Source organism: Malania oleifera, chromosome 11 (assembly GCF_029873635.1).
Source record: "Malania oleifera isolate guangnan ecotype guangnan chromosome 11, ASM2987363v1, whole genome shotgun sequence".
NCBI lineage: Eukaryota > Viridiplantae > Streptophyta > Magnoliopsida > Santalales > Ximeniaceae > Malania > Malania oleifera.
The window spans coordinates 22,095,087-22,109,283 of NC_080427.1; the positions used below are offsets into that span (position 1 = coordinate 22,095,087).

A 14,197-nucleotide genomic window follows, 5' to 3' on the forward strand; every position below is an offset into this window, starting at 1 on the left:
GAGTTCAACGAATCAATGATAATGAAGCTCACAGCTTTTAATTGAATTCCTCGTGAAGGGAAACTGTACTTTCAGATTTCAGCCTCTCAATGTTATAATGCTTTTCTTTTCACATGATTCCCAGTAAAATAAGCACGGCAATGTTACTTGATTTGTGTGGACAAGCTTTCTCATCTCATTGTCTCCTCATAATCATAAAGTGCTGGCTAAAGTCCTGGTTATATAACTAGCATTTCCTAATATGAGAAGACTGAAGTTGAAGCACTTTTCTTCATATTTTTTTTTACCTTGTTTCCATGGCTTTCACTCGTTCAAAATCTGTAAGGTTTGTTCTGCAATCTCTTTCAATGAATACTCTAAATTTTGGTAATAATTTATACTCTGGTTTTCATAATGGAACAGAATGAAGATTGACTGAAAAATATGTAGAAATCAAATGATAATTTTTATTCCATTCTCTTGCGAGTGTTTCCCTGCAAAACTGATTTTTAGAATGTATTTTATGATCATATATTGGGACAATTTTCTGCTCATGTTTTTCATACAATCATTCCCTCAAAAATTCTTGTTATACCACTTTTCAGATTTCAGGATGATCTTGAGACTGCTAGCTTTGAATTGCCCAAAAGGAAAAATGAATTTATGTCCATCCTTAAGATTGGTGCAATGCAAATACCTCAGCCATGCTCGGAAAATGCTCGGAATGATGAAATAGATAAGTCCTTGCAGGAAAGGGAACTGTCAAGAGTCTTCTCTGAGGATTATGATGGACTGCAGAAGAAGATATTTGATCCTCGGGGACCTGTCATAAGCCGATGGAACAAAATCTTCTTAGTAGCATGCTTGATTTCTCTCTTTGTGGATCCACTCTATTTTTACTTGCCAGGGGTCAAGGGACATATGTGCATTGATCTGTGTTCATCCCTTGAAGTAGCCCTCACTGTCACACGGTCGATGGTTGATGCATTCTACATGATTCAGATTTATGTTCGGTTTCACACTGGTTACGTCGCTCCATCGTCTCGTGTTTTTGGGAGAGGAGAGCTGGTAATAGATCCTTCAAAGATAGCTTCAAGATACCTTCTCAAAGAGTTCTGGCTTGATCTTTTGGCTGCTGTACCCCTTCCTCAGGTATGCTGACACACCAAAACTAATCCTAGCATTTTATCCCTTCCTTTATTTTCAGAATTGTTATGGAAATTAGTTTCGGATTGAGTTGTAGTTTTTCTAATATGAATTGGGTTTCTTCAAAAGCTTTGATATTTCATTTTTTGTCGGGCCAAGTGTTAGGAATTTCCCAGGGCTATTATCATGGCCCTTGTACTTCATTTGACTGCAAGGAGTCGTTAAGAAAAGAAAATAAAAGTAGGCATCTTTCAACTATCTTCTCTGTTGTTCTGTTATTATGAGTTGGACCTTGGATTTCTTTTGCAATGTTACTTCAGCAATCAAATGAAGCCATGGGGTCTGTTTGGTGGGAAGAAACTGAATCCCCAGTCTGTCCATATTATTCAACTTAGAAATGAACATATTGCAATGACCTTGAAACTATCTGCGATTTATCTTCAACAACCAATCATTTGCCCTATGTTTTGGAGCTTAGATTTGGATTTGTGTGGAGTTGGATGAAACCTAAAATAATTTTGTATTGCATTCTTTTTTATCCAAACGAATCCAAATTCAATGTCCGTGTTGAGAATTTGAACTTGGTGAAGAAAAGTTTTAAAAACAAAGAAGGCAAGGGTAGTACTGAATTGTGAATGAATGAATTTTTACACTAGACTTGAGTCCTATTTATAATACATCAAATAATAAAATAAACTAATAACTAATCTCTTCTAACTAATTCTTCTCTTCTAACTTTCTTTAAATAATCTTTGCTAACTAACTCTTCTCTTCTAACTTTCTTTCTATTTTAAGTCTTTCTTCTTTCCTTTTTAATTCCATGTTCTCAATATGAGATGGAACACTCCAACACCCCCCTCAAGATGAACATGGATGTTAATGATGTTAATCTTGCGAAGATTATGATGAAAAGAAAGAGATCAGAGGGGCTTTGTAAATTTGTCTACTAGCTGTAATCTCGATGGAATATGGAAGAGTGTAATAACATGCTGCTACAATTTTTCTCTAATAAGATGGCAATCAATCTAGATATGTTTCATTCTCTCATGCTGAATACGATTTGTGGCTATGGACATTGCTGACTTACTGTTAGTATATAGTAAAGTGGACTGTGAATGATTGATATCCAGATCTTGTAAGACATACAAAAGCCATTGAATTTCACATGTTGTAGTAGCAAGGGGTCAGTACTCTGCCTTTGCAGATGAACGACTGATGGTACCTTGTTTCTTTGATTTCCATGAAATCAATGAGTTGCCAAGAAAAATTGCAAAACCAGTGACACTCCTTCGAGTATCTACACAGCCTGCCCAATCACTATCTGAAAATCCCTTTAATTGAAAATTTGAAGAGGATGGGAAGAAGAAACCTAGCCCCGGAGTGGCCTTTAGATACCTCAATACTTGAATAACTGCTTGATGGTGACTGGCAGTAAGGTTTGCTAAAAATTAATTGAGCACTTGTACAGAATAGGCTAAGTGAGGCCTAGTGAGAGTTAGGTAAAGTAATTTGCCAATAAGTCTTCGGTAACCTGATGGATCTTCATATAAATTGGTATCATTTGCTGATAACTTGAGGGTAGATTCCATAGAGAAGGCAGCAGGTTTGGATCCAGTTAAACTAGTGTCTTCAAGTATGTCAAGTATATACTTTCGTTGGCATAAAGAGATACCAGTTTTGGACCTTGCAACTTCCAAGCCAAGAAAGTATTTCAGCTGTCCTAAGTCTTTAATAGTGAGCTTTTTATCTAAAAAAGACTTCAACTTTTCAATTTCCTGAATGCCATCACTTGCTAGAAGCACATCATCCACATAAACTAATAAGGCCATAAAGGAACCATCGGATTTCTTAATGAACAAAGAATAGTCAGAATTACCTTGAACAAATCCACAGGAAATAAGTGCATTGGATAGCTTGGCAAACCATTGCCTAGAAGCCCGGTTTAAGCCATAGAGACTCTTTAAAAGTCGACAAACTTTCTGTTCTCCTTGGATTGCCAATCTAGGAGGTAATTCCATGTATACCTCTTTATGTAAATCACCATGCAGAAAAGCATTATTTATATCTAGTTGATGGAGATGCCACTGTTTGACTATAACTACAACAAGTAGTAATCAAATGGATGTAATTTTGGCCACAGGAGATAAAGTATCACAGAAATCTAGGCCTTCTTGCTGAGTATACCCTTTAGCCAACAATTAGCTTTATGCCTTTCTATAGTGCCATCAGCTTTATATTTCACTTTGAATACCCATTTACAACCAATAGTCTTTTTGTTTTTAGGGAGAATAACAAGCTCCCAAGTTTTATTCAATTCCAAAGCATTAATTTCATTTTGCATGGCAGCTTGCCATTCAGGTAGTCTAGAAGCTTCTTGGTATGTTTTGGGTTCTGGAGAGTTATTGGTAGAGGTTAAAAAGGCTTTATGTGATGTAGACAGTCTACTGGTAGAGAGAAAAGGGTGAAGATAATAGAAATTACCGTTAGTTTGAGAGTAGTCATATGAAGGTTTGTTTTTAATTCTGGTTGATTTTTTGAGTTGTAGAACTTCTGGGTTAGTTGAAGCAGATAATGGAACCATATTGGATGGAGAGGGAAATGTAGGTGAGTGTGATTCAACATGGGCATGAGGTTTAGAGAAAGTAGTAGAATTATTATGAGGTTATGCATATTCTATATTTTGATATGAATTGAAGAATGAACTGGTGGAAGGTGAATCTGAAAAGGTTTGTGAAATAGGAAACATAAAGGAATGATTTTTAGGATTTTGTGGTAACACTTGGAAAGGAAAAATTGTTTCATGGAATATGACATTCCAAGAAACAATTATCTTATTGGTGTTTAGATCCATGAGTTTATAACCCTTAATATCAAAAGGATATCCTAGGAATATACACTTTGTGGTTCTTAGATCAAATTTCTATTTTTGACTAGTTAAAGTTGATGCAAAGCAAAGACAGCCAAAAACTTTTAAATGAGAAAGGTTAGGTGTTTTTTTAAAAATCTTTTCAAAAGGAGCTTTATTTTGAAGTAGAGGAGTGAGAATTCTATTGATTATGTGTGCTGTAGTAAGCACACAATCACTCCAAAAAATTAACGGTAGATTTTCTTGAAACATTAAGGCTATAGCAGTGCTCAGTAGATGTTGATGTTTTATTTCCACAACACCATTTTGTTGTGGAATTTTTACACAACTTCTCTAATGCAAAATACCATATTTATGTTAAAGTAAAAATTCTAGTCCATTATCAGACCTTATAGCTTTGACAGAAGAAAAAAATTAGTTTGCTATCATTTTATAGAAAGTTTTGATTAAAGATGGCACTTCTGATTTAGCTTTAAGCATGTATACCCAAGTATGCCTTGTGAAGTCATTGACTATAGTTAAAAAATATCTAAAACCAGAATAAGTAGTGCCAAAAGGACCCCATATATCACAATGGATCAAATCAAAACTTTTATTAGAATTACTTTGTGAGACAGAAAAAGGAAGCCTTCTTTGCTTTGCTAAAGAACATATGTCACAAACATTTGAATAATCAAAAGTGATAGCATAGTCAATCTGTTTGAGTGATTGTAATCTTGAACTAGATACATGTCCTAATCTACAATGCCATATATCTAGTTGTTTGTGAGTAGAAGATAAAGCAAAAGATATAGAATTAAACTGAAATGAATTGCAGGTTTTAGCTTTTGATGAAGCTTAAGTTAGATTGTAAGGTCCTTCTTTCTCAAGAACAATCAAAATCATCTTCTCCATTGACTGGTCTTGTAAAAGACAATGAGAAGCAGTAAAGGTAAGAGAAAGATTAGATTGTTTAGTGAGTTTGGAACAGATAGTAGATTAAATGAAAAATGAGGAACACAGAAGACATTATGTAAAAATAAGGAATTTGAGAGACATATAGTGCCAATATGGGAGCTGGAACTGTAGTACCATTAGGAAGATTTATGGATGCATTAGTTGGTTTAGGTGTAAAATGATATAAAAGTGGTGAACAGATCATATGATCTATTGCACTTGTGTCAAGATTCCAATATAAATTGGAATTTGGCTTAGAAGCAACCAAATTACAACAAGAAATTAAATTTGGTTTAAGTGTAGATTGCACTTTACCAGAAAATTGAGAGGTGGTGACAAGGTTAACAGCTGGTTGGACATTATTCTGGTTGAAAGAATTTAGCTGTGCTGAATTTGCACATGCTATTAGTTTATTAAATTCCTCTGGAGTGAAACAAAACTTTTGTTGCTCATTACTATTTTGATTGTAGACTTCTGGGTTGTAATGGTAGCATGAGCAAAAGCCACATTTCTTTTTCGCTTTGGTCCATCCCAGCCAAGGGGATAACCATGAAGTTGGAAACATTTGTCCACAGTGTGACCATTATAGCCACAATGAGTACAGTGTAGGGCAGATTTCTCTGGTTTGTCTTTGAAAGATTTTGGCTGGAAATTTTGCTGATTGAATTGCTTTGCCATCAAAGCATGAGTCTCATTATATGTAGCAGAATTTGTAAGCTACTTTTGACTTTCTTCTTGAAGCAGCAGAGAGAACCTTGGACATGCTTGGTAATGGAATCATTAGTAGCATATGGTTTCTGATAGAGGCATAAGAATCATATAGCCCCATCGAGAATTTGAGTACATAATCAGATTGTTGTTTGAATTGTAGAAAGTTGAAAAGTTCACAAGTACATGTTGCCATCTTACCACACGTGCATGTTGGAAATGGCCTATAGTTAATGTACTCGTCCCAAAAAGTCTTAAAGGTACTAAAATATTCAGTAACAGAAAAAACACCCTGACTGATGCAACTTAAAGATTTCTCAATGGAAAACCCTTGGTCCATTACTCATGAGATATCTGACTTTAAGCTTATTCCAAAGATCAACAGCAGATACCACAAACAACAAGCTATTTCGTATTTCTTTTGAAATAGAATTCATCAACCAAGAAAGAACCAGATTATTTGCCCTTAATCATGATGTGTGTTTAACAAGTTGATCAGTAGAGGGAGAAGCAATCGAACCATCTATAAATTGTACCTCGTTCTTGACTGTCAATGCAATGACTATCGAACGACTCCATGCAACATAGTTGTTGGCCTAACATGACTTACTAATCTTGTTTTGATGATAACAAATAAAAGGTAATTTAGCATGCTTTGTTGAAAGTGATGATACTTCAGGAATTAGGTTTTTAAACTCAAGTTCAAGTAAACATGAAACTCATTGTAAAGACTGCAAAAAGGGAATGAAAGCTTAAAGAACATGAAAGCATGATGTTCAAAGATGATTTGATGAAATCTTAGAGAATTGAAACTCAAAAGGTAGATAGACTCGAGCAAATGGAAAGCATGAAGACTCCAAGCTTAGAATGTGTTTAAAGTCTTAAGAGAGTCTCTATGTAAGTACTTCATTCAAATGATGATTTGATTGGATTTAAAGCTCATTAGGAAACTCAATGACTTAGAGAACATATTTTGAAAAACTCCAAAAAATATTTTTTCAAAAGTATTAAATTAATTTGGGGAAAGCAAAAGAGCAAAAAGAATTTGGAAACAAAATGAAAAATCAGTTTTTTTTGTCTGTCCAGGTGACTGACAAAGTTTACCCAGACGACTGACATGAAAATAGACTAATTTTGAGAGAACCTGAGAGGACCCAAGCGACTGACTAATAATGACCCAGTCGACTAACTCATTGCCGTCTTTGAAATTCTCAGTGTTTTAATGATCCAGGTGACTGACTCCTTGTTTCCAGTCAATTGACTGTTCAAGATTTCAAATTTTAAAACATAACGGGAAGTTTCCAAATTTGAGTTTTTGAATTCTAAACGTTATGAAAACTTGGGAAACACTCCAAGTCACTTGGGGAACACGAAATACTCATGTTTAAACATCTATAAACCCCACCCCCCCAAGGCTAAGGATTCATTACACCAAACAATACACAACAAACAAGCTCTATTGCTCTCAAAACTCTCAAAGATCTCTTGCTCTCTAATTCTCTGAAGTTCTCTACTAAGTTTTTTTTGTGAAACTCTCACAAATTCTGAGCATATTTTGAATTCTTTCAATCAAGAAAAAAAAAAAGCTCATGGTGATATACTTCTAAGGCTTCAAATTCTTTCAATTGTTATTTTGAATTGAAGTATAATGTAATGCTTAATTGTTGTACTAATCAGCTCTTGTTGAGAGTGTCTTTGTACATCAAATTTGTTTCTTGTTTTTCTTGACGATTCAGGATTGTTGAATCGTTGTACCGAGCGTGAGGTATCGCTTGGAGAGGGGACTCCACCCTAGTTGAAGGATGCATTGTAAAAAACTGCTCCTGCCCGCAAAGGAGTGTGTAAGGTTGCTCCTACCCATAAAGGAGTGGTATAGTGGAATCCTTAGGTGTGTTGCCTAAGGTGAGGATGTAGGCAGGTATAGCTGAATCTCGTAAAACTCACATCTCACTCTGTTCCCTACCCTCATTTAATTTTCAGCTCATATAAATTGCGTGGTTGAAATTTAATTTTTCTGTTTATATAAACTACGTGGATTGTATTACAAATAAACTGAAAATTAATTTGACTTTGGGATTGTGGAAACCAAAAAGGGAGTACGTTGGTTGATCAATATTTATTGTGGAAATCATAAGGGAGTACGTTGATTGGTTAACACCCAAGACTCATTGATTGAAAGTTTATTTAAATTCTAAGTTTTTGTAAGAGTGTTGGAAATTTCAATTGTGCTTCATATTGAGAAATCAAATTTACTAATATAGGATTTTTTATCAGCTACATTCATAAACTCTACTTTGAGTTACTCAATGCTAAATCTTGGAAGCATTGTTGAATTCTTTTGATATTGTGAATCTTGTTTTGGAAATCTTGGTAGGTTGAACTAAATTGTTGAAAGAAGTATTCAAGTTAGAACTCTCATTCATAAAAGTTTATAACTAAATTAATTTTCCGCTGAACTTGTGTTGTAAATCAACTTTGTATGTGCATTTACTAAAGCCGAAAAGAGTTAAGAATGAGTAAATTAAAAAGGATATAAAGAAATTTTAAAATCTCAATTCACCCCCATATTGGGAATACACATTCATTTTCAATAGTTCTCTCCATTGAAGATTTCTGATACTAACAAAGCACCAGGATTGTCGCTTGGATGTAGATAATATGAACTCGATGAGTGATCTGAAGGATTGACAGGAGATGGACTGACAAGAGGAGAGTTTCCATAACTCATTTTCAAGAATTTATTCAAGAAAATGCAAGAAACGTAGGATTCTCAAGAAAAAAAAAAATTTCTTAAGCAGAAATTGCAATGCAGATTGCAAAATTTAGGAAAGAAAATATGCGGAAGCAAGTATGGTTTTTAATTTGATTTAGGAGAGGAAATGAAGTTTACATGCAGGAAAACAAGTATGCTTTGCAAGAACAGAGGAATGATGCTTGTGCTGATACTGCTGCTTCTTGTGCAATGGTTCTAATACCATGTTGAGAATTTGAACTTAGTGAAGAAAAGTATCGAAAACAGAGAAGGCAAAGGGTAGTACTAAATTGCGAATGAATGAATTTATTTTTACATCAGACTTGAGTCCTATTTATAATACATCAAATAACAAAACAAACTAATAACTAATCTCTTCTAACTAACTCTGCCCTTCTAACTTTCTTTAACTAATCTTTGCTAACTAACCCTTGTCTTCTAACTTTCTTTCTATTTTAAGTCTTCCTTCTTTCCTTTTTAATTCCATGTTGTCAATATGAGATGGAATACTCCAACAGTCCGAACTCCAAGCTTGCAAACATTGGTTAGGGTCTTACAGTGTATTTACAAATCTTAGTTGAATAGCATACTTGGATGCCTTATAATTAAAATATACTTTGGATATCTTCTTTATTTTTATTTTTTATTTTTCCATATACATGTTTCAGGTGTTGGTTTGGGCAGCAATCCCAGGCCTACATGGATCATCAACAACTCATTTAAAGAATTTTATCCGCTTCATAATCATTTTGCAGTACCTGCTAAGGTTGTATCTTATCTTTCCGCTCTATTCACAAATTATAAAGACCACTGGGCTTCTGACCGAAACAGCATGGGCTGGGGCAGCCTACAATCTGATGCTTTTCATGTTGGCAAGCCATGTAAGTTCTTTTTTAGTCATTATTTTTTCATTTGACCGAAATTTATAATTAAGCCTTACAAGTGTTTTGTAGGCACTGAGATTTTTTCTTTTTTCCAAACTGAATTGTGTTTAAACAATATTTTTCTTTACAACACATGGTTTGATGAAACTCTACACTGCAGAATATTTTGCAGCTTGGCTGGTTGTTAAGACAATTTTCATTACAAATGTATTATGCAGAAATACTAACTTTTAGTCAATTCATTTCATGAAGGTGCTAGGTTCCTGTTGGTACCTTTTATCGATCGAGCGGCAGGAAGAATGTTGGAGAGAAGTTTGCAGTCTGCAGCACCCACATTGCAACTATGCATTTTTTGACTGCCGTGCTATGGATGAATCTGGCAGAGCTGCCTGGTTCAACTCAAGTAATATCCAAAGTCTCTGTGATCCAAATGGCAAATTCTTCTTGTTCGGCATTTATGCTGATGCGCTGAAATTTCGAGTTACAACCTCCAGGTTCTACACCAAGTACTTCTACTGTTTTTGGTGGGGCTTGAGGAATCTGAGGTAACTAAAGGGGCAGCTAGACGCCTCATCTTGTGAGATAGCAGCATTCTCATGGTTTCTGAAGCACAATCTGTCATCAGAACAGCAGAAAATCTCGTTAGGAATTTGAAAGGACCCATTTCTCATTTCTTTCAATTCTAAAAGTTGTTGGATCCTGAACTCTGAACACAACCTTCACCTTCTCAATGATCTTGCAGAATTGGATGGCTTAGGAATGGAATAGGATAAAAATTTAAATAGAGAACATGAAAAAATCAAGTAATAAATTTGATTCTGTACCTTCTAATTTCCATTCATTCATACACCCCAAATGTTTAGTTAGTTCTTTGATACATCTTGCATTCATGGACCATAAATTATATAAAAAAGTTTTACTGTTCTGGTAATATTAACTGTTTTCTGCAAATTTGCGCAGCTCTTTAGGACAGAATCTTCTCACTAGCACTGCTGTTGGAGAAATAATTTTTACAATTATCATTGTGATTCTTGGGCTGGTGCTTTTTGCATTGCTCATTGGGAATATGCAAGTAAGTCTCTCCATCTACTGTTTTTTACTGTCTTTACATATCCAATAGGGCTCTTTTGTTGAACCCGGAAGGCTACTTTATTTCTGCACAAAAAGGGTTTTAGCTTCTGTCTAATGTCTCTCAAGAAAATTCACCATCAAAATCATTTAAGTCATGTTTGGTTTGCGGAATGGAATGGGTAGGGCGAAATGAAAATTTGAATGGGAAGTATAATGAAATTAAGTACTAGATTCCAATACGTTTCTATTCCATTTTAGTCATACATACCAAACATTCTAATTATTTCATCATACACCACCTGCAAAAACTCATGCTTACTTGTCTTTAGAAGATTCCGCAACTCCCATTTGTCCTCCTGAAAATATTCTTAACCCATCTTAAGACAACTTCCTCCCTATTTCAAGATTCAAATATCCATTTGCACATTCTCCATCAACAGGGGTACCTCCAATCCACAACCGTGCGACTGGAAGAATGGAGAATTCAGCGAACCGATACCGAACAATGGATGAGTCACAGGCAGCTACCGCATGAATTGAAGCAGAGTGTACGAAGGTATGAGCAGTACAAATGGATCGCAACTCGGGGAGTCGACGAGGAAGCCATTCTCGAAGGCCTTCCCGTAGATCTCCGAAGAGACATCAAGCGCCATCTCTGCCTCGATCTAGTTCGCCGCGTAAGTTCAAGACACCATGAATGAAAAAAAAAAAAAAAATTGTTCAAAAAAACAGATCAGTTGATTGAATATTTCGACCTGGAATTGCTACAAATTGGAATACAAGATCAATATAGATGATTGAACTCGATCATTCCTCAATTTTGGAATTCGTTTTTGTAACCATATTAATTTTAAAAGGAAACAGGTACCCCTATTTGATCAGATGGAGGAGAGAATGCTTGATGCCATTTGCGAAAGGTTAAAACCTGCTCTGTGCACCCAAGGCGCGTGCGTGGTTCGCGAGGGCGACCTCGTCCACGAGATGCTTTTCATAATCCGAGGCCACTTGGATTCCTACACCACCAACGGCGGCCGCACCGGCTTCTTCAACTCCTCCTGCATCGGCCCCGGCGACTTCTGCGGCGAGGAGCTCCTCCCGTGGGCCCTCGACCCCCACCCCACCGGCCTCCTTCCTTCCTCCACCCGTACCGTCGAAGCCATCTCCGACGTCGAGGCTTTCGCGCTCGTCGCGGAGGACTTGAGGTTTGTGGCGTCGCAGTTCCGGAGGCTGCACAGCAAGCGGCTCCGGGACACGTTCAGGTTTTACTCGCACCAGTGGAGGACTTGGGCGGCATGCTTTATTCAGGCAGCGTGGGTTCGGTTTAAAAGGCGGACGGAGGCGGCGGAGCTCAGGGCAAGGGAGAGGCCGGCGACCGATTTGGCCAAACCGGCAGCGGCGGAACGAATGGACGCGTCCTTCAGATCATTGGGGCAGAGTAGCTTAAGAATGTATGCTGCAAGCGGGCCCGGGGGAAGCGATTATCACATGCGCGGATCGCTGCAGAAGCCTGTGGAGCCAGATTTTACGGCTGAGGAAGAGTGAAAGCAGAAATTTCTAGGATGAAGGGGGCATTTGAACTTTGACGGAGAGTGCGAGATTGTCTAGGGAGTATGCATTTTGCCGTCTATTGGAGATAAAATTCAACGGACACACCACAAGCCATGCCATGCGTACTTTGGAACAGCTGATTTATTACTGTTGATTTTCAAATAGCTTATGTATAGGAGCAGATGATTTGTTTGTTAGCATTTTTATATTATTTTAAATTTTTAAATAAGTTGTGTATAGGAGGAGATTATAGATAGTTTGATTTTCGAATAACTCTTTTGTATATGAGGAGATTATGGATAGTTTATCTATAAATCTTATACTTTGTGTATGCTTCATTTTATTTTGAGTGAAAATATCTTGTTCATACAATTCTTTTTCCCGTGAATTTTCTTTACATGATATCAATTTTTGACTCCAACCTTCCCACCTTCAACCCATCTTCCTCCGTCAACCTTACTAAACTCACACGTCTAAACTACCCAACGTGGAAAGCCACCATTTTACCCTACCTCAAAGGCCAAAGGGTCTTTGTCTATATAGATGGCACCATCCAGCAGTTTGCTAAAATCGTCACTGCCTCTAATGACTCTACAACCCTTAACCCGTCCTATGATGCTTGGGAAATCGAGGATAATCTTATCCTTAGTTGCATCAATTCTTCCCTTTCAGATGAGGTATTGGCCTAGGTTACTCATTACAACCTCCGTTGAAGTCTAGACGACCCTAAGTTCTACCTTTGCATCACTGTCTCGTGCTACAGCAGTACATGTTCACTTTCAACTCTCTACTACGCGGAAAGGGAGTTAATCTACGACTGATTACTTCATGACGATCAAACGTCTCACGGACGAGTTGGCCATTATTGGTCAACCTCTGAAGTTTGACAATATTATCATGTATTTATTTGCTGGACTCGGTCCAGAATATAACTCCCTTGTTTCCATGGTCACTTATCGTGATAATTCTCTCACCTAAAAAGATATTTATTCCTTACTCCTACCATGTGAGGCTCGCATTTAGCATAATAATCAAGTTCTATCCTTGCCAATAGCTTCGACCAATGTTGCCACCAGATAGCAACCTTTTCAGGAGGATAGGGTCATGGAAACTCATCAGCCTCTCGAGGCAGGGGGCGTGTTCAATTCAATGGCAACCGTAGAGGTGGTCAGGGCAACGACAGTTTGTGGTGTCAATTGTGTGAGAAGCCTAACTTCCCGCTGTTGGAAGCGCTTTGATCCACATTTCCAAACCCCCCCACCTCCCCAACCCCTCAAGCAAACCTAGCCTCCAACCAAACTTACCAGTAGTTGATTGAACAAGAATGGCATCCCAACACTAGTGCGATGCATCATTTGACCAATAGCATGAGTAATTTGAATATCCGAACTGATAATTTTTCTAGCAATGATCAAATTCAAGTTGGTGATGGTATAGGTTTGAAAGTAACTTATATTGGAACTGCCTCTTTATCTAATTCGTCTTTTTCCTTTATTCTTGATAAAATTCTTGTTGTACCCCAAATTACAAAAAAAATTGCTCTTTGTTCAAAATTTTGCTCAAGATAATCATGTTTATTTTGAGTTTCAAAATTCCCTTTTTCTACTTAAGGATTACTTGATGAACATCCTACATAAAGGATCTATGTATGATAAACTTCATTGCTTCTCTCCATCTCTTCAACAATATTTTCCATTTGCCTTTGTTGGTGCTAGGGTCTCTGTTGTAGACTGGCATCATCATCTTGGTCATGCCTCCTATGTTACTATTCGACAAGTGCTTTGCAATAATAATTTACATGTTGGTACCAATAAGAGATAAAATGTTTGTCATGAGTGTGAGATGGCTAAAAGCCACAATTTACCTTTTTCTGCTTCAATACATTTTGTTTAAGACCTCTTGAGTTAATTATTCCGATGTCTGGGGACCCAGCTCGGTTGTTTCTAGTTATGGATCTCTTTACTATGTTTGGTTTTTTGGATGCCCTTACCAAATTCATTTGGGTGTTTCCTTTATAATTGAAATTTGATGTTGAACCTATTTTTATTCAATTTCAAAAATATGTTGAACGAAATTTTGATTCAAAAATTGAGGCCACTCAAATCGATTGGGGGGGGGGGGGGTGAGTATAGACGTTTGAATAATTAATTCAAAACCTTTGGAATTCAACATCGTTTAGCTTGCCCTTACATGCATGAGCAAATGGGTTCTGTTGAACGTCGGCATCATCAAATTGTTGAAATGGACTTAGCTTTGGTGGCTCACTCCAATTTTCCCAAACCTTATTGGGAAAACGCTTTTGTAACT

At 36.9% G+C, this 14,197-nt stretch overlaps 1 protein-coding gene and 1 long non-coding RNA gene across 4 annotated transcripts; one reads left to right on the top strand and one right to left on the bottom strand.

Moving 5' to 3' along the window:
* Positions 1-248: 248 nt before the first annotated feature.
* On the top strand, positions 249-12,233 carry LOC131168388 (protein CNGC15b-like). 2 transcript variants are annotated; one of them, XM_058127763.1, is made up of 7 exons: positions 249-325; positions 585-1,131; positions 9,056-9,268; positions 9,524-9,816; positions 10,232-10,343; positions 10,783-11,019; positions 11,207-12,233. In XM_058127763.1, the coding sequence occupies exons 1-7, from the start codon at positions 297-299 to the stop codon at positions 11,882-11,884; spliced, it is 2,109 nt and encodes a 702-aa protein (XP_057983746.1). In that variant the 5' UTR covers positions 249-296; the 3' UTR covers positions 11,885-12,233. The 2 variants fall into 2 exon arrangements, with proteins under 2 accessions (XP_057983746.1, XP_057983747.1); XM_058127764.1 differs by having other exon boundaries at positions 9,143-9,268.
* LOC131168389 (uncharacterized) lies at positions 9,333-11,930 on the bottom strand. Of its 2 annotated transcripts, XR_009140289.1 has the most exons (3): positions 11,211-11,930; positions 10,662-11,007; positions 9,333-9,886 (listed from the first exon to the last, which is right to left on the bottom strand). It is a non-coding gene; the product is annotated as an uncharacterized LOC131168389 (long non-coding RNA). The 2 variants fall into 2 exon arrangements; XR_009140288.1 differs by having other exon boundaries at positions 10,662-11,911.
* Positions 12,234-14,197: the final 1,964 nt, after the last annotated feature.